This window comes from Ursus americanus, chromosome 7, assembly GCF_024610735.1.
Source record: "Ursus americanus isolate L20-20 chromosome 7, mUrsAme1.1.p, whole genome shotgun sequence".
In the NCBI taxonomy this organism is placed as follows: Eukaryota; Metazoa; Chordata; class Mammalia; order Carnivora; family Ursidae; genus Ursus; species Ursus americanus.
Window position 1 is genome coordinate 67,143,275 of NC_142133.1, and position 20,588 is coordinate 67,163,862.

A 20,588-nucleotide genomic window follows, 5' to 3' on the forward strand; every position below is an offset into this window, starting at 1 on the left:
TGGGGGGACAGCACTGTGGGCTGGATGAGAGCAGTTCCGGCAGGTGTTTCCAGCAGCTGGAGTGGGTAAAGGGGCAGGAGGGGGACTGAGCCCTCTGATTGAGCAGCAGGGCCCAGGGGTCTGGACTGCGGTGAGCTTGCAGCTCTGCCAGCGCTCGGCAGATCTGGGGAGAGCCGATGGGCAATGGTGGGGTGTTACGACAGCGAGAAGACACTGAAAGCTGTCGGGGGTATGGGGAGACAACTGGAGGAAACATCAGGGTGAACCTGATAGGACAAGACTAACGGCCATGAAGTTGTGTTTGTTTATGTATTTTTTCTGAAGTAGGCCCTGCGCCCAGTGTGGAGCCCAACGTGAAGCTTGAACTCTGTCCTGAGATCAAGACCTGAGCTGGGATCAGGAGTGGGACACTTAACTGACTGCGCCACCCCAGGCCCCCCGTGAAGTTGCATTTAGATAATAAAATGCAGCAGTAGGATTATACTTCAGTCTGGTGGTTCCCAAGTAGGCCAGGCTCACTGGCGTCCCCTGGGTGGGGAGGAGGGCTCCATTCAGAATAGGGATGCCTGGTGCTGCCCTGGGTGGAGCCGGGGACACAGGCGCAGACGGGCTTGGGAGCCACGGATCCTCCTACCTTGCCGGGTGGTGTTGGGGATTTACAACAGACGGGCTTGGGAGCCACGGATCCTCGTACCTTGCCAGGTGGTGTTGGGGATTTACAACATGCCGCATCGTAGTAGCCGAACTTTATTGAGCCTTACCGTGTCCAGCACGGTACGAGGTGGGGTGCTTTACTCCGATCGTCTTACCAAATTGTCACAACCCACCCTGAGGCGGGACCGTTTATTCTCGAGTCACAGAGAAGCGAGCAAGCTCAGAGCCGCGGTGACTTGCACAGGTCCCGGCCAGCAGCGCCCGGGGCCGGATTCGAGCTCCTTGTCTAACCGCCGTGTTCCTGGCCCCGAGCAGTGCTTCACTGAGGGTAGGAAGGGGGTGTGTGTGGGGGGCGGATGGTCATGGGGGGCCGCAGAGGAGGATGCTGCAGGAGCACGGTGCCCAGCTGGTGAGCTGGGAGCAGGGCGCAGCCCCTGTGGGCGGAGCCAGCGATGCCCCGACGACGGGCTTACATCCCACGCGCGGCCCTAGAGAGCCCGGATCGGGACTCTTGTGTGTCAAAAGCATAAGGCCGATAAGTGGGAAAATTAGGCAAAAAACACTGGAAATGTTTTAAAAGTCAGGAACTTCTCAGGAAGCCGGGGGCTGGTTTTAGAACTCTGTTGGAAGCGTGGAGAATATGTGTTTCCGGGATGGGAAAATCCCCGCCAGCTCCGTGGCAGCGGAGTCCTCATAGAGAGAGGCTGGATGGTGTCTCCCGCAGGTGGAAGAAGCGTTTGAGGGCGAGAGGAAGGAAACTGGGTGGTCGCAGAGGAGAGCAGCCCCACAAGTGAGTCGTGTGGCCTCGTCAGCGAGGGCAGGTCGGGTTGATGGCGATGGTCCGGCAGATCCCCAGGGACTGGTGCCGTGCCTGTCAGCTGACACGGAACCACTCAGAACTGTAGTCACCTGGTCAGCGGGACTCCCCCTCGAACCCGAGGGAAGGCTCATCGGAGTGAGATGGTGGTTCTGTGGGGACAACCTGAACGGGTTCCGTTTGTAATGAGAATGCGTGCTCGGTAGACATTGGCAGAGAACGATGGGGGACAAGTGACAGGCTCGGCAGCAGGCTGCACACCGACCTGGGGGCAGGCAGGTCTTCTTCTCCCTTCATTTCTGGGGCTGTGACCCTGCGGTTCCCAATTTCTGCATTTCACAAAGCAGAGCTGGGGGCAGGGGGGAGGCCATTGGACTCTGTGCCCATGTCTGGTTGGAGGACCTTTGGAAGGTTTCTCTTCCCAGCTGATCCTTTGTAAGACCTGGTGGGAGGCAAGGCGTGTCCAGTAGAAACAGGTGCACGGAGAGAAGATGCTCGGCGGGCTCTGAGACCAGACGCAGAGGCTCTGGGGTGGAGCCGCTGTTCGGGGGTGTTCATGGAGGGCCGTCCCAGTGCAAGGAGGTGTGTCCTTGAGGAGTCTCTGTCCCCAAGGGTCCCCAGGTCTGCTGGTGGTCAGGGTGTTCCAAGTGAGTGGACCTTTCAAATACGCACGTTGTCTTTATTTTTCCTTCACAGAGATTTCAGATAAAAAGATTATAAGGCCAAAAAGGAGAACAGAAGTTGCCCTAAATCCTCAGCCCACCCCCACAGCCACAAGATGACCACCGCTGCATTTTGCTGCTTCTGCTCCTGCCCTATCTATCTCGCTCTGTGAGATCAGAGCGTGGCTGCATATTTAAACTTCCCCCTCCCCTTAATAATTTATCTTGCAGGTATTTCCTCCTCAAGAAGTGTAGGGGCGAGTGTGATTGCTCAGGCGTGGGGCTGTCAAGGAAGGCTGTGTGGAGGTGGCAGGGCTTAGCTAGATTTTAAGGGAAGGGTGGAAGGGGGTGGGGAGTTTGGGCATTTCAGATGGGGCGCTTCTCACATCGGGGGGTGTGGGGGGCGGTTTGCCTGCTGTATTTGAAGCCTCAGGGTCATAGCTATGGAGGCGGCATTTCCCTTCTCCCTCCGTCCCCCTGTTTATTCATCCCTTTGCCCAGCGGCCACTGAGCACCTCGTATGTGCCTGGTGTTTGTTGCGTGCTGGGGACATGGCGGTGCTCAGAGCAGATCTTGTCTCTGCCCTGCTACCGCGTGTGCTACAATGGGCAGACACGTCTGTCTTACTCAAAGGCAAACATTTAATAACATTTAAAGGTAGTGATACAAAGGGGGGCTTTTATGGACGAACATGCCAGGTCCACATGCCCTAGCAAGGTCAGATGGGAGGCCTCCTCCCAGATGCTTTGGTGGGAAAGTTTGAGAGCTCTCAAAGCGTGGGCCCCAGCCTGCGCTGGAGGCCGAACATGCCTGCTGGGTAACACGTCGGGGATGTCAGCTAGAGCAGTTGCGGTACGTCAGGGACTTGGGCAGGGGGGACGATATTTAGAAAAATTCACTGGGGCCAAAGTAGGTAGGACTTTGACAGAATGAGGATTTTCAGTTTTCACCTGTTAGACGATTGGAAGCTATGGATGTGTTTTGAGCAGGAGGTAGCCCTTGCAAAGAGACAATTTGGGAAGATTAACACGATACCAGGGGGTGGATCGACAGGACCAGAGATGGACCCGGGAGAGGTCTGTGCCCCATCCTGTGGGAGGGGTGATGAGGAAGGAAGACCCAGAGAGACCAGCTGGGATGAATGACCCACGGGAAATGACCACCGTGGATGGGCAGGTGCCGGTCAGGCACTCAGCAAAGGCTCCCTGGGTTGTACACAGTGTTGGGGGCTGGGTTCTAGTTATCTGGGCTGCACGGTCCCTGTGAAAACCCGGGAAGTGGACACAAGGCAGAACCGTTGAACTGGCATTTGCAGGTGGAAAACCTCTCCGTGGGCATGGCTTTGAGTGTAAGGAAGAGAGGCTGGTCGGACGGGGAAGGGCGGTGAGGAGGTCTGCTCTCTTGGGGGGAGTGAACATTGGAAAGAGAGCCCGTGGACAGAAGTAGGTGACGGGCCCAGGGAGGTGATGTGAAGCCGTCATGTATGTTTGGAGTCTGGTTTACAGAACCGGGAAAGTGGGAGGATCTCCGCTTTGCTTTCGTATTTATTCCCCCACCTAGGACAGTGATTTGTAGAAGAGACTGTCAGAAGTAGAGAGTGTGCGGGGCAGCTCCCTGGGCCTCAGCAGGCAGGTGGGGCCCAGGAGCCTCCCCTTCTTCACCTTGTCCCCTGGGGATGGCAACACTCGAGGCTCCGAAGCACTGAGCTAGAGCAGTAGGCACGGAGGAGTAAGCCCTGAAGGGCTGAGTCGAAACCAGTGACTTAGAAAACCGTCCTGGATGTCCCTGGACAGGCTCTGAGGGGCTGCAGGGAAGAAGGATCCCTGAGGAACGCCTGAGAAGCATGGTGGGAGAGAAGGGGATGGGGAGTCCCCAAGGAGAAGGAGCGATGGCTGGTTTCTGCAGCTGGAGAATCTGCAGAAAGTTCACTCTCAAGATCGGAGTCATTCTGAATTGAGAGGTGGGAAGTTCTGGAATCCTAAGAGCTTGCTCTGTTCCATGGGGCAAGGGCTTTGATGTTTTTGTGTGATTGGGGATCTCCCCGCACATTGCCACGTGCTAGGCTTATGTGATGGTTCTATTTCTGGAATTCTAAAAATCTTCTGTCTCCAGATTATGTGCTCCTCTTCCTCCAGGCTGGTACGTTTGTTCTAGAGTTCATTCAAAGATAGTTCCAGAAAGTCAGGATCTATGCATTAAATGCAGCTGGTATTGCTCAGAGGTAACAAGACCAGAGCAGGCAGCATGGAGCGCCGTCATTCTGCTTACTCCCGTGAGCGTATAATTAATTATTTTATGCCTTTTTTTCATTTAATGTTGGTCATCAGAAATTGGCTTAAATGTTCTTTACCATCCAGAATCCATATATTAATACATCTGTAAGAGCTCCGTGGTGTGTGTGTGTGTGTGTGTGTGTGTGTGTGTGTGTGTGTGTGTGTGTGTGAAAGCCCACAGCTAAGTTTGCCAGCTCAAATTTTACTCCCTTGTAGGGGCCTTTGCTGACCTACCCTTTTCTCCATCAGGATCAGTCTGTGCTTTCTCTCTTTCCAGTAGCTTCTTTATCCCCACTAGAGTTGAGCTCTTGAGGTCATTTTTTTTTTTTTAATACTGTCAAGGACCCAGCATGGGGCCCCACCGTTCACCAAGACATCAGTGGGGCTGAGTTTTTTAAAACAGGATCTGAAGCCAAACATGATTAAATGTTTTAAAATAGAGTCCTTTAAGTAAAGTTGGAATTACTTGGCCTGGAGAAAAAGACCAAGGTGACTAAGTAATGGGGTCACATCAATAGGAGAAGACACCGAATGCTGTGACCAGATGTTTTCTGTCTCTATAGCGAAGCCACTGGAGGAGAAGGGGGAGCTTTTGATAAGTTCTGTGGTTCTTAAGTATCTGGGCTAACAGACCCTTTTGAGAATCTGGTGAGAGCAATGGACTTGCTCCCCCAGAAAAGAGTGGAACATGAGGTGCCCCTAATTTTAGGGGTTTTCTGACTCCCCCTGTCCTAGTCCCCAGACTTCAAGTGAATAATCCCTGGGTCAGTATAAAATGTTAGGTGTGGGATGCTCATTCCTGTGTCTCCTCCTACAGAGAGACAGACAGGACGGCCTTCTCTGGTCTTCATCGCCCCCCTCCCCACCAGTGACGTGACCTTCTTTCCATCGTGGGTGGGTTTATCAAGATATCATGTCCTTATGTTCAGCGAGTATCAGTAACATTTTCCTCTTAGCCCCAAGGCCTGTGACGGACAACATCTGCTCGCTCACATATTTGTCCCCAGAGTTCATTACTGTTCAGTAAAAAAGCTTAGGAAAGTTTCACGTGAATCCTCAGGAATCGGAAAGGAAGGAGGCGTTGTTCTAGCCAAGGTTTCCCGAGCTCGGGTCTATTGACATTTGGGGCTAGGTAATCATTTATCGTGGGGACCACTCTGTGCCTCATAGGATGTCCAGTAGCACCCCTGGCCCCCCACTCATTAGATGCCAGGAGCACCGTCTCTCCTAGTCACGGTGATCCGAAACGCCCCCAGACATACTGCCGCATGGCCCCCAGCAGGCCAGATCACCCCCGCCCCCAGCAGAGAGCCACCGCTCTGGCCTTTGTCCAGCGTGATCTTGGCTCTTATCCAGGGGAACACCTCAGCGGAGGAGGAGCCCTTCTTTGGCCTTCCTTCTGTTGCCATTCATGCAGATGACTGCGCTCTGTGCCAGTAACTGTGCGGCCCCAGAGGCTGCCCGTGTGAGTGAGAGACACCCCCTGCCCTTGGGGTTGGCTGTGTCCCGGGCAGGGAGAAGCACCCGGTGGGGGTGTCCCGTGGAAGAGAGGCGCATGTCCCAGGGCCTTTGTAGTCTGTTCGCCATCCAGGATGCTCTTTCTTTGAGTTTCCCCATGGCTGGGTCTTTTTAGCCATTCATATCTCAGCTTCAGTGCTCCTGCTTTGGGGACACCTGTCCTAACCACCAACCCAACCCTCAGTGGCTTGCAGCCACACGTTCCTCATCCTCACGTGCACGGTGCTGCCAGGGGGTGGCTGCTCTGGACTGGGTTCAGCTGGGTTGGGCTCCAGGCCGTGGCTTGGGCGTTGCGGGGCTCCCCAGGTCCCTGGTTCTGCTGTACCCCTGCGCGTCTGGGTGTGTATTGTTCTCATGGCAACCGTGGAAGCACAAGAGGACGTGCGGTCGTATCTCAGACATTCGCTCATGTCCTATGTGCTGACATCTGTTCGGGCCAGAGCAGATCCCGCGGTCCGAGTCAGCGGGAGCGCAGAGTCTCGCTGAGGCAGTGGCAAGGGTGTGGCTTATGACACTGGCACAGGGGAGTGGAGAATGGGGGCCGGCCGGCTCCCTCACCTTCTGATCTGAGGCAGCATCCGTCACTTTATCATTTTTATTCTCTGCTGAGCTCTGATGCTCCTGTTGTTGAATTATGTTTCTTTTGTATCTACTGTTACCAGAACATCGCTCCTGACAGCAGGGACTTTTTCTGCCGTATTCACTGCTACATGCCAAGCATCTCTCTGGCACGGGGTGGGGGGGGGGCATTCACTAAGTCTTTGAATGAATGAATGAATGAATGAATAGTTCTCTTTTGGGAATGGGGGTGGGGGTGTTGGAGCTGGGTCTTGGGATTATAACAGTAACATTTATTGGGGATGACTAAGGCCAGGTATGTGCTGGGTGTTTGACCCGGGTTCCGTGGGAGGATCATCACGTGTGGCCCTCCACAGGCAGGGCAGAGGCAGGATGTTCTGGTTAGAGCCGTAGAGCCCTGACACAACACATCTCACTAGAGGTTTGGAGAAAGGTCCCGTGTGGCTGGACTGAAGGAAGCTTGGTGGGCAGCAGCCAGGTAGAAGAAACGAATAACCCTAGAACTAGAGCCACGGTCCACACTTGTAGGGGAGCCATCAGGTCAGAGTCTGCAGAGTGTTTCCCCTGGGGTTGTGCAGTGCACAACCTGAGTAGCCGTTCTGGCAACCTAGCAGATCATGAGGGACCTCATGTAACATGTCAGGTTGGCTGGATGCCTATTGTGGAAGTCGTCTTTGTTTTGGAAGAGGGTGGAAATTGAGTGTCTTTTAGCAGAGGCATGCCCAAGCTATAAAACAAGTTGGAAGCTTCTAGAGGTCTTCTTGTTTCGAGGCACATGGTGGAAACTTGACAAATGCCCAGCTTGGAAGGACAGCTCAGTGGTACCCCAATGCTTGAACCTGAATTGTGCTGAGTAGGGTTGTATTTACTGGAGACCCCGGACATCTCTTGGCACAGGAATGCTAGAGTTAGCTGTGGGGTAACATGAGAGAGGCCCCCCATTGTCGGCAGACCTCCCCACCCACGTAGATGCTTCAGGTCCTTTCTGGGTTCTGTGCTCCCCATGGGTCCCCAAGTGCCTTGGACTTCACCCAGCCTCTGCTGAGCCTCGTCACAACTCAGCCAAGTAATGTAGGGAAAGTGCTGGAATCCTGCTTGGTGCTGTGCCTGCTAGTTGGGGGCGAGGGCAGCAGTGGACCTGCCCCCCCGGGACCACACAGTTCTGGTCAGGCTGCCTTCTGATGTTCAGTCCGCTGGGTTGGGGGCAGGTTTTTATTAATGTCTTGAAACTTGAGCTCGTGCTTGACAGGGGACAAAAGAGGAAAGAGATGTGAGCTCCAGTGTCAGCACCATCAGGAGGCCACAGCCTTGTCGCCTCTTGTCTCTGGACTCAAGTCTCTTCCGCAAAATGGGAATAAGAACTTCACTTGTTGTGACAGATAAGCAGAGGAGTGAATGTGGAGGCCCTGAGCCAACTCCGCTACCGTATCAGGAGGGCACTGATTTCCCAGAGTCCCTCGGAACAGGCTCAGGGCCTGTTGCATGGGACCTCTGTTTCGATCTTCCTGGGACAACCTTCAGGGCCGCTGTGGGCACAAAGCAGCCACGTCTCAGAGAGGGAAAGGGACTTGCTCCGGGCCACACAGCCCGACCGCTCTCTGCCGCCCGTTCACCCAGTGGGCATTGGCCTCCCGTGTGCCAGACACAGTCCGGGGGCTGGGAAATCGGCAGAGAAACAGAAGCAAAGCCCTGTCCCCTGGGAGCTGGCCTTCTAGTGAAGGAAACAGAGTAAACGGACAAGTAAGAAAAGGATCGGGGAATGCGGAGGGCCGATACTTCTCAACTGGAAAATGTTATTGGGGGTGGGGGGTGCAGGCTGCTGCCGGGACCTGACTCATGAGGACCACCTGCGGTCTGCACTGAGCTCCAGAGGGGGGCACCCCTGAGCACTGTGGGGGGCCGCCCCAGGCTCTGGCCTGGCTTCCTTGGGCTGGGGAGGCTGGTTGCCTGCAGAGCCCCCCCCCCCGCTCCCCCTTGCTCCTTCCTGCCCTACGCACAGCTCCTTGGAGATTTTTTTTTTTTTTCTTTCCAAAACATCTAAGTTAGTTTTAATGAACAGAGGCTCCAGCGTGGTCTTCCCCTGACACAGAACATCACAAGCTCTCTGAGGGCAGCTGACAAGGGCGTTGACTCCCCAGAGCGGCTTTCTCTCTCTGGGTTTCTTCTCCCCAGTTCTGGAGTGTTCTGGAATCTCCAGGCTGGAACGAGCCTATGGGGAGGGGTCAGCCTAGGCAGGGGAGGCAGCAGCCCTCCTCCGATGGGATGACTTCTTTTTTAAAGCCCTGCTTGGAGTCTCCCCGCGTCCCCGTGGACTGTTAGAAATGTGCAGGGTATTGTGATTCATCAGATTCCAAGGGGAAGGATTCTGTAAAGGAGTTTTCTCACGGCTATGTTTCTGAGCTGGGGTATTACAAACACTTCATCCGGCTGTCATGGGTTAGATGAAGCTGTAGTCTGAATGTTTACCCATTTGGGAGATTCATTCATTCTCCTCATTATTTTAAAAATCTCGAGTTTAAAACAAAATAATGGTTCTTTTGAGATGAGACTGCTGCCCAGTCTCTTTCACTGGAGAAAGGGGGGCCATTGGAATAAAAGTGGTGACCTCGATGGTGCCCCAGAGCAAGGTTTCTCAGGCTTGTTGGGGGGATCACCCCAAGACTGAAGTCTGGTGTGGGGAGTCCAGTGGACCAGGCTTACGGTGGCCCTGGAACCCCCCCCCCCCCCCCGCTCTCGGGGAGCCAGTGGCCATGCATTAGGGCTCCTGCTGGCCTTCGGAACTGCTTCCCAGGGTCAGGTGTCCTGTGTGCGAACCCTGCCACTGGGGCCCCCCCAGGCAATCACTGTTGGCAGTGATAGGAGAAGCCTTCCCACCATTCTGCCATGCTGGGGTGTCGCTGAGTGCCGTGTATAAGCTGGTCTTTGTGTCCGAGACCCGCGTGTTCCTGAAGCTGTGGGACACCTCCCCGATGGAGTGACCCCCAACCACCCGGCTTCTGTGTGCGCTCTTTGCAGACTCAGCCTTATCCTCTGGGTATTTCCTGCAAGGGACGGTCTCCCCTGCTGTCCTGGCCTGCCCAGTCCCCAGCAACGTGACCGAACCTTGTTCCTCTGCTCTGAGGCTGGGGTGGGGTGAGAGAGCATTGGGGTGTGGCGGATGGGATATTAATTTGCGGGCTGGGTCCTGGGGAGATCATGAGGCTGGGGCGTCAGGTCTGTGATTGTTTCCGGTCTACTCCTTTGCTGACCAGAGGCTGAAGGGGTCAGGGTAAGGGGCGAGTTGTGACATGGTTGGGTCTGGGGAGCACGGGGAGAGGCAGGGGGCCATGGGGGGGGATGTGAGGCTGAGGGGGCTCTTGGGGAGTAGGAGGGGCCTGCCAGGTGGGCCAGGTGGAGCTAGGGGGGTACAGGGAAGGCAGCCCTGGAGGGAGAAGAGACGAGTCCTGAAAAGGAGACCTTCCCCCCCTTACCCTGGGTGGGGGGAGCCCCAGGAACTTCCTCTAAGACAGCAGAGCTCAGGGCTCAGCATGGAGACGCCCATTTGTCCCAATCACATGAAAGACATGGTTCAGACTCTCCCTGGGGTTCAAGCTTTCCCCGTGGCCATCGTTTTCCCTGGGTCTACAATTCTTAACCTGTAGTGGGAAGCAGGACTCATGGATGTGTTTTAGAGAAACGACAGCCTCCCACTTACCCTATCGTGTCCTCCCTGGACTTGGGCCGCCTCCCGCCGGCGGGGGCTCTCGGGGCAGGGACAGTGTCTCAGTCACCGTGGACTCCTTGGGGCCGGCACCGTGCTGGGCTCACCGTGCAAGGAGCGAAACTCATTTTTTCCATATAGATATGGAGGAGCACATCCATTCTGCTAAGTGAGACACATTTACATTTATAAATGTGAAATGGGGAATGTCTGAAATTTTGGAGCTTAGAGATGATGACCGCTGTTATGTATGCCGCTGTGCATACCCGTAGACGCACTGCTCTCTCAGACTAAAACTGTGGACAGCTCCCGCGAGAGCGTCTTAAGGCTGGTATCTGGGTGGCTGTTTTAGTTTTAAAAATGTCCCGTATGCTTTCTGGGGGAAGGTGGGGTTACCGTATGTAAGTAAGGCAGGGGTGCTTGCAGGATGGGGCTCTGTGTCATGGAGTAGAAGAGATGAGTGTGGGAGCAAACTGTCCTCTGGTTCTGAGCCCTCACGCTGTCTGGGTTCCTTCTGGAAAATCGGAACCACATGGCTGGCCTTGAGTGGATTAAACAAGATGAGGCAGATCAAGCGTGTGCCTGTGCCCAGGACCTAATGTGATGTGAGGTGACATCCCAGGCAAGGAAACTGAGACCGGGAGGGGGGTTTCCTGGCCCTGGCCACACATCAGGCCACACGGCAGGGTCACCCGGGAGCATTAGCAGACCGCTGCCTGCCCACAGCTGAGCCCCTCCAGGGGAGGAGCCGGCCGGGTGACTGTCACCAGGTGACTGTGTTGCTGTGTGTTTTGCATGTTGAGAGCCTCTTCCATGAGCAGAGCAACAGCTCCTCGCTCCCCCCCCCCCACCCCGTGGACCCTGGCTTCTGGCTGGAGGTCTCCTTGGCTTGGCAGCATTGCCCGATCTGATCTGTGCCCTGGACTTGGAGGCGAAGAGTCACCTGTAGGGCCCTGGCTAACCCTCCCACCACTTGCTGCCTGGGGGATTGCCGAGCTCCTTCCAAGCCTTGGAGCTATGGCTGCGTGGAACAGAGGGGTTGGGCTGGAACACAGCAACAGCAACCCTGAGGACCCTTTCTTTAATTGAGGCAAGTTTAGAGAACTGGGGGAGCTCTGAGAATCCCACAGGCTGGGGCTCCTGGGAGAATTCTCTAGAAAGGAATAAGCTCACTGGGAGGCAGAGAGAGAATTCCCTGGCAGGAGGGACCTGCAGGACCCACATGACTCTCTAGCGTGTGGCCCAGTCGTGGCCGTTTGCCTCCACATCCCTGCGCACATGAGCTGAAAGCGCAGGTCGAGAAGACAGGGGCAGCGCCCTCTGTGATTCGGGGTGCTCAGGGGACAGGAGGCAGTGTGACTGACCCGTCCTGTCCTTGCCTTCCCTCCAGCCTTTCCGAGTGGGTCCTCTCCAGGCCCAACCTTCGCCCTCCAAAGTGAGGTTTGACGAGGGCCAGACGGGGTCAGGGCTGCAGGGACTTTCGAGAGGAGTTAGCCCACCCCTCAGCTCATAGCTGGTGAAGCAGGGGCTCAAAGAAGTTACTTGACCTAGCAGGTTGCCCATCCAGCGAGGGACAGCGTCACAGGCCAGGCCGCCTCCTATACTTGTGTTCTGCACCTACAAGGGGAAGGCACGGTTCAAGGAAGAGAGTGCCGCCCCCTATAAATGGTCTGCAGGTGCGAGCCGAACCTGAATCCTGTTCTTCTCCTTGGATAGCCGTCTTGGGTGGGGGTGGGGGTTGGTCTGAAGCTTTCCCACTATGGTTGCTCTCTGTCTGCAGCACAGGTGTGGTTTCCTTCCGCGGGCCCCCGATGGGTCATGACAGCAGTAATCTTGACACAGTCTCAGCACTGTACACTTTACAGAGTCTGTTCCCTTCACCCCTCCAGGTGGTCAGGTAGGGCCTGTTGCCAGGCAAGGAGACCCCTGAGCGTGAAGCTCTGTCCCTGGCCCCATGTGGCAGACCAGGCTGGTTGTGCTCAGGGCCAGAGATGGGCCTGTGGCCCCAGGGCAGCTTGCCTTGTCTGGAGCCTCTGGTTTGGAGTTGTGGGTACTGGCAGGTATGGGGCCCAGACATGCGACTCCCTTGACCTCAAGGACCCAGAGCCCCATCAGGCCAGAGACCCTCGGCCTTGGTGACGCTGCTGTATCTGGATCCCGCGTGGGCTTTGGTGAAGTGTGACCGCTCAGTGAGGATGCGTGAGGTACAGCCTGACCTTGGTTGACCGGCTTCCTACACCGTGAACTTGGGGCTGGGCAGATTTCCAAGGCTAGATAGTCCCCAAAAGGAGGTGGCCTCTGGGCTGGTAGAAGCTTCCGGACCTCAGGCCAAGACTGGCTTTCAGACTCAGCGTGGTCTGTGTGATTTGCTTTGACTCGACATAAATTGGCAGCTCTTTGGACTATCAGGTAGTTAATAAGTGCCCTGATACTGACCTGGCTGCTCGGGTGGGAATGGCCTATCATACCCGAGCGGAAGGCAAGAGACAGCCCACGGATTTTGAAGTCATCCACTTGCGGCATGAATGGTGTAGGGGATCGGGGTTGCCCAGACCGAAGAACACATGAGGTGTTGGTTGCCGGAGCTTGCGAAATCTGCATCTGATGACCAGTGTCAGGACGCACCTCCCCTACTAACGGATGGCCTTTGCTGAGTGCCAGGCCTGCAGGAACTTTCTGCTGGGGGTGGCAGGTCCTCAGGGTCAGCACTGATCAGCCCTGATGAAACAGATAGGAATGTGGCGTAACCAGGAGTCCCCAGAAAATCACCTCTTATTGTCTATTAAACCATCTCGTTCAAAAATCTAAAATGGACTTCCCTGAACTTTGCACCTATTCAGAAAACATAATACTTCGCTAGGAGAACATTTTCTTTCCGTAGGGCCAGAAATAAAGAGTGTCCACCTCTCTACCCACAAACTTCTGCCTCAAAACCACACCCCTCACAGAAGGGGTCCGCCCTCCCCTGGCGGGACCTCAGGGAAGCGCGGTGGGGAGGGTGTGAGCCGGCCTGAAAATGGGCCTCAAGGGAGCCGGTCCTGGTAAGTGTCTTTGGAGAAGCGGGAGGAGCTAGAACCTGGTCCAGCCCCAGATGGGACCCAGTCATGGTCAGAGACTGTGGCCGTTAGCACCAAGCACCAGGAAATCAGATGTGGTTTGGATGTTCGGGTCCATGTCCAAGGCGACCTATGGCAGGAGGTGGTCGGGTCAGTGGTCCCAGCAGCCTGTGGAAGCGGGCCGGGGCCCCCAGACACCAGTGGGAGCCCTCAGGGGGCCAAGAATGGAGGAACAGGCTCAATGCCCAGCAAGGTCTTTGTGCCGACGTACCGAGCTTGTGGAACAGGGGTCTGGTCCCACAGCCGCCCTGTCCCCTTCCTGTAGCTTCCTCCTGGGACCTGCTTCTGATCCTGGCAGGTGGGGTTGGCTGAGGGGGGCGTGGGAATCCCAGCCACCTACACGCCTGTAGCACCGCACGTGAGGTTACGTGATGACTGCGGGGCAGCCCAGGACTGCTGCACGTCCCCTGTGACCTTCCGTACGACCTGCAGCTTACAGGATCCCGTGCTCCTGGCTAGCGGAGCTGGGTTAGTACTCTCCTGCCCCGCTCATCAGCACAGCAGCGAGGGCACCTAGCAGGTCCTCAGGAAGTGGTGGGTGAACGAGTGAGTGAGTGAGTGAGTGAGTGAATGAATGAATGAATGAATGGGGTAGCAGGGGGACTACTCGGCCACACAGGTGAATGGCATTGGCCAGTTTAGCTGTGGTGTGAGGTAGGAGGGGAGAACAGCCCCTCCACCAGCCTCCCGGGCCCGGGCCTCACCCGCCCGTGGCAAGGGGGGCCGGGTCTGCTCCAGGGACCTAAATACCCCGTGGAGGACGGAGGCTCGCTGGGGCCCTCGCTGGACACCGGGCAGCTTGGGGTTTGATTTTCATTCCTGCCTGCCCCTCATCCCTTCTCCGGCGTGTGTGCCTTCATCACTGTCCTTTTCTCTCCTCGGGGCACAGATCCTGGCGAACGTCTCCCTCTACCTGTGCGCCGTCGCCGTGGGCGTCATGTCCTACTACATGGCGGACCGCAAGCACCGCAAGGCCTTCCTGGAGGCCCGCCAGTCGCTGGAGGTGAAGATGAACCTGGAGGAGCAGAGCCAGCAGCAGGTGAGCCTCTGTCGGGGCCGTCGGGGGCCGGGGGGGCCCTGTGTGCGGCCCCCCGGCTTTGGAGTTCACTGCCAGGGTCAGGTGTTGGCTGCCTCCCGGGCTTCTCGCCCTCAGAGGGCTCCTCCTGACTTCAGGGAGCTTCTCTCACTGGAAGCTCCCTCCTCTCTCCTCCTCTCTGCTTGACCTAAACTTCCCCTCCTTCTGGGTTTTTTGTGTTTTTTTTCACTGTAATTTAAAACTTTTTGAAGAACGACGTTGACCCAAGCAGTCACCAGTGACTCCCTGTGTTCCTCTCTCAGGCTAAAAAGTTCTGTGTATTTTGAATGCTTTTTCCTGCGGGCATCACTTCGGGCCCGTCCTCCTCTGCCGTCCTTTCTGGCTCTCCAGCGGACTGGCTCTGTGCACCTGCAGCGGGCCCGGCACTGTGGTCTCTGCGGCCGTGGGGGGCCCAGCCGTAGCCCTGCCTGGTGAGGCCCCCCACCTGCTCCCCTCCACCCAGGGCGATAAGTCTCTTTCACGCTCCTTCTAAGTCATTGATGAAGAAGTAAAACCAGCCCAAACCCTGGGGACCCCGCTGTTTACATTTTTCCACAGAGAAAAGTGCCTGCTGTCCCCGCGCTCTGTTCACTGGCTTTACTCCAGCCTGATCCGCCCGATTCTCATGTGATTCAGTCTTTTAAATAGTTTCTGGTCTGAATTCATCTCAAATGCTTTTCGAAGGTCTGCAGAAATTACATCCACCAACTTCCTTTTATCCATAGGTTTATTTCCCCCCAACAGACAAGCTCAGTAGGTTGAAAACACAGGATTCTCTATGCTGGGAACCATGTCCTTTTGGGTTCAGGTGGTGCTTTTGGCTCTGGAGTCACTGAAATTGCTCTTTTCACAGACCCTGCCACTCAGGTGTGGACAGAGCCATAGTTTCAGGGGCCACTCTGGAAGCCTTGCCTGGGAGCCCCACTGGCCAGCATCACCGTCTCTAGACGGTGCTTTTCAAAGGCACACGCAGTCATTTGCTGAGTCTTGAGGTTGTGTTTTCTCTTTACCAAGGAGATCTCGAAGCTTCTGAGTTGGGCCTCGGACCCAGCTTCTTCAGAAAGCAGGTTTTAGAAGGGGAATCTCCCCTGCCTCCGTTGCTGCGAAGGGCCAGGTTCAGGCTTCGCAGCTCATTGTGTTTGTCTCCTTCCCCCGTGCGTGTGTCCTCTGGTTACCCAGGAGCTGCTGCTGCTGCTCGAATGTACGTAAAGAATCTGTTTTACTGGCTTCATAGAGTCTCTTGAAAGGTGCTCCCCGTTTCTGGTTTTTATACTGTCTTGTTTCTTGTTGCGTCTCATCTCTCCCACTGTGGGGGCATCGCTCTGGGTTCTCTGTGTTAAAAAATGCTTGTGTCCCCACTCAGCGAGGTCAGGAGTTCTTTTTTTCCGAAAGTACTTGTGCAGTTTTCAGCATCCCTGTCAGTCTTGTCTGTCACACCGCGTAGAATTGGCATGACCCAGGACATCTTCAGTCCCATCCCACAGGGCTCGTGGGGGGCCTCCTGGTGTGGTGAGGAAGGTCCCGCGTCTCCCCTGGGTCTGTTGTTCTCTGCACAGATAATTTAGACAAGCGGTCCACCTCTCCCAGCCTCGCTTTCCTCGCCTGCAAAGCAGGAGTGTTGGTCCCTGGCGTGCGGGGTTCCCCGCAGGGAGGGACACAGCTGGAGGTGCTCCGTAGCTGGAGAGCTCGGACGTGGCGATAATCCGGCTGCCGTGCACAGGCCACGCAGTCACGGGCATTTTCCGATGCCCCCTCCGGGCAGGGTCAGCGTCGGCAGCCTGGGGCCTGGCCGAGAGGGCCCCTCCTGTGTGCTCCAGGACTCCTGGGCGCCACGGAGCAGCCAGGGGGCGCTGCAGCCTGTCGGGGCCACACTCCAGGTGTTGCCTGCCCAGCAGAGGGGACGCTGCCCACAGGGGTGAGAGGTGCAGGGAGGCAGAAGGGAGGTGGAGGGGGGGAGGGAGGAGAGGCACAGATGGACATCCCCAGGCCGAGCTGGGACACCGCAGGTGCCTGTAAATATCCATCACGTGGAGTGAATTTGTCTCGTCCAGCTAGAGCCCTAGTGTGACCTTGGGCCAGCTCCTTCGCCTCTCTGGGCCTCAGTTTCCCCATGTGTAATGTGTACGTGAGAATAAAACTTTTGGCGAAAATGGGATCATGTGAGTGAATCCCTTTGGACGTGAGAAAAGCACCGTTAGCAGCAGGAGGGGCGGAATTGTGCAGCCTCCCAGGACCAGCGGGCGCCCCGGTCTGCTCGCGTTTTCCTTAGGACTCTTGGGACTGTGTCCGCGAAGGGGATCTGCTTGCATTTTTCCTTTCTTCCCACATCCTTGGCAGGTTTGGGCACCGTGCCTGTGCTGGACTTAGGAACTAATTTGAGCAGTGTTTCCTTTTTCTCACCTGAGAAAGCTTGAAGAGCACACGGGTTCTTGACAGGATTAGAAGGACGCCCTCGTGAAGCCCTGTGGCTCCGTTTTCTTTATGAGATTCAGCGTCTTTCACAAGTACAGGGTTTTTGGGTTTTTTGTATCAGTTCTAGAACTCACACAAGTTTTTTCAGGAACTTACCCGTTTCATAGAAATGTGTCACATTTTTTGACATGTTTATCCTCCTTTTTATCTTTGTGGGGTTTGCAGCGATGTTCCTTTTTCATTACTGGTAGCGGTAGTTTGTGCCCTCTGTTTTCTATTCGTCCTTGATCTGTCTTGCTGAGGGTTATTCATGTTTCAGCCTTTTCAGTGAACCACCTTTTCGTTGCTTTCTCTGTACACTTCCGTAATTCGTTGCTTTTGACTTTGATTTTCTTCTACTCTCTTCAGGGTTAACATCATGTTCTTTCTTACCTTCTCGAGATGGAATTTAACTAATTTTAGCATCTTTATTTTCTAAAACATGCACCTGAGGTTACGGATCTCCCTCATTGCTTGCTTTCGCTTTCTTCTACAAATTTTGGCATGCCCTAATTTCCATCGAGTTATCTTCGGTCCACGGGCTATTTAAGAGGACATTAATTAATTTGCAAACATCCAGGGAATTTTTAAGGTCCTCTTTTCATTGTTGATTTTTAGTTTACATCTGCTGCAGTTGGAGAACGTACACTGTATAATTTCAGTCCTTTGAAATCTGTCGGAACTCGATTTTTGACCTTGCATTTTTTATTGATTTTGACGCACTTAAGGACAACATGTATTTTGCAAAATGCATCAAAATTTTTCAGCAATGAAATAATGTCAATACGTATCAATCATGATGCATTTGCACCTACCCCAAATTAGTACTTTTACCTTTCTGGTTGCAGTGCAGGGACCTCACAACGCTCAATTCCCCCTCCCCCAGACTTTTGGGTGATTGTAACGTATTTTAATTCAACGTATATTTGAAGCCCCATAAGACGGTGTTATCGCAGTCTTCCACAGCGAACGGCCAGTGCGCACACTTGGCCCCGTTCTGCCCTCTTAGGTGCTCTCTGTTCCTTCATTTCTGTGCTTCTATCTTCTTTATTCCCTTTGGTGTCTCTTTTCATGAAGGTCAGTTGGTGGTAAATTTTCTCCATTTCTAATTGCCTGGGAATGTGTTTATTTTGCTTTCAGTTTTGAAATTCACTTTTTGTCGGAGGGAGAATTCTAGGTTGGCTTTGCTTTACTCTGAGCCCTTTGAAGGCGTCATTCCGCGATCCTGTGGCTTCTGTTTTTGTTGAAATGTCAGCTGTCAGACACACGGTTGCTCCTTTTAAAGTAATGCATAGTTTCCCCCCTGGTTGCTTTTACAAATTCTCTTTGGTGCCCACAGTTTCCCAGTGATATGCTTAGCACTCTTCTTTGTGGTTAGTCTGTCCGGTGTTTGAAGAGTTTCTTGAATTGATGGCTTGATGTCTTTCATCAGTTTTGAAATTTTCAGCCAGTATCTTTTTGCTTCATTCTGTCCTTTCCTTCCAGGATTCTAGATGTCCTTATTAGACATTTTTACCATGTTCCATAAATCTCTCTCTTTTTTTTTTCCTGAATCTTCCTTTTTTTTTTTTTTTCTTTCCGGCCTTCAGACTGAATATTTTTCCTGACCTAACTTCCAGGTCCTCTTACCTGCTTTGTTGAATCAATGCTCGAGCTCATCTGTTGAATCCTTAATTTTCGTATTGTATTTTTTTCATTTCTTAGAGTTTCCACTTGATTTAAAAAAAAGAAAAAAAAACAGATTCCAGTTCTCTGGTTAAGTTCTCCATTTTGTCATCTATTCTTTGGAACATTTGAAACATTTTAAAGGCTCTGACAACTGCAATATCTGATCTACCAATGGGTCTGCTTTTCCCTATTGATCTTTGCCTATTGATTTTTGCCTATTGATTTTTGCCTATTGATTTTTCCCTATTGATTTTTGCCATCTCGTGGCATCCTGGCTTTTTTTTTTTTTTTTAAATGCTGGATAAATTAAATGCTGAACACCGTGTATGGAGAACAGCAGTGGTTCTGTAGCGGTGTCTCTCCGGAGAGGATTTACTTCTCTTGCAGCTCCCCTTGATCCAGTGTGGGGTTGAGAAGACGTAGGGCTGGGTTTCAGTCTCAGAGCTGGTTTCTGTTGTGCCTCCTCTTAGGAAATAGTCCTTCGGGGGTTTTAACTCAAAGGCTGGTCCCCCTCTTGAGGGACCCTGAACTTCCAGCACTAGGAGACTGCCCAAACTCCCCTTCGAGTTTAGCCTCTCAGCTGTCACTTTCTGCTTGGGCTCTTGGTCTCTCTCGCCTCCTGGAGCTCGGGGGTCGGCAGACGCACCGAGGGGGTGTGTGTTGAGAAAGACTCTCCTCTCTCCAGGACCTCAGCCCTCTGCTCTGCCTTGGAATCCTTGCTCACCAATCTTTGTTTCTCCAGCCCCTTGAAAGCCTATAGCCCTTGCTCTCTGACAGGCCTCTGAACCCTGGCCTCAAAGGCAAAAAGTGGCAGAGTGTGTCGGGCTCACTGAATTGTGTTTCCCTGCCCTCAGAGACCTTGTCCCTTCTCGTCCTAGCTCCCTGCCGGGTTTCCCACCGTCTTCAGATAGCTGTCTTATCCATCGTCTGTGGTTGGTCTCGGCTCAAGTGTTGGTCTGGTGTAAGCTCCTCTATAATAGCAAGAGGTAAATGTTGGACTTTCTCCTCAGTGTCTTAAAGCTAATTTTTAAGTAGCTCACAGTGTACATGGTAGAAAATTACGAAGGTGTGAAAAAGGTTATATCGTGGAAAGTAAGGTTCCCTGCATGGCCATCCGCTTCGCCGTCCCTCAGACCGCCACCGTCATGTCTTGTGCACCCTTTCAGGATTCCAGTTACTTCCCAATCTGGGCCACAGACTTCGCACACACATGCAAGGAGTACACCCCCTCTCCCGCCCCAGATCTTTCACCAGCTGTCTTCGAGAGGGTTCTAAGGCAACCTTGCATTGCCTCATCCTTGTTAACGACCGTATTGTGTTCCGTGATCGAGAAGTTACGTTTAGTTAACTGGGCGCCTGAGTGCGCGGTTCAGTGGCATTAAGTCCCTGTGTTGTGTGCAGCCTTCACCGCTATTCACGTCCAGGACTTTCTCCTCATCTCAGGCTGAAACTCTGTGGCCATGAGACACCAGCCCCCATCCTCCTTTCCCCTGGCCCTGGCCGCCACCATCCTACTTTGTCTCTACGAGCTTACCTTTCCTCAGAACCTCACGTCCGTGCAATCACATCCTTCTGCGACTGGCTTCTCGTACGTACCTCGCGCACTGTCTCCAGAGCTCCCCCGTGGTGTCGCACGTGGCGGGACTTCCTTCCTTTTCAAGGAGCAGGAATACCCTGTTGCCTGTAGATGCCACACTTGTTTACCCACTCGTGGGTGCCCCTGGGTTGTCTCCACCTCCCAGCTGCGGTGAATCGTGCTGCTGTGAACACGGGGGGACAGGGACCTGTTTGACTCTCTGCTTTCGGTTCTTTGGGGTGTACACCCGGACGTAGACTCGCTGGGTCACGTGGTAGGTCTCGGTAGGAGGCTCATTATTTGAGAAACCAGGCATGTGCGTTGTTGAGAAGTGTCACCGAATTCTCTCTCCGAGAGGTGCAAAGAATTTACACCCCTCCCAGCAATGAACGAGGACACACTTAGACAGTTAAGTGTCCCTTGTTTATTGAGAAAATGCGTCTTTGAGCTGGCACCCCTGCAGCTCCTCCAGAAATGGCTGTGGGAAAACCCCAGGGCA

General features: G+C 54.1%; 1 protein-coding gene across 1 annotated transcript in view; it reads left to right on the forward strand.

Moving 5' to 3' along the window:
- Window positions 1-20,588, forward strand: part of ADCY3 (adenylate cyclase 3) — a 77,023-nt gene that overhangs the window by 22,617 nt on the left and 33,818 nt on the right. Inside the window, exon 3 of the mRNA XM_045809294.2 lies at window positions 14,209-14,358. Coding sequence (XP_045665250.2) covers window positions 14,209-14,358 — 150 coding nt within the window. The remainder of the gene's footprint in view (window positions 1-14,208; window positions 14,359-20,588) is intronic.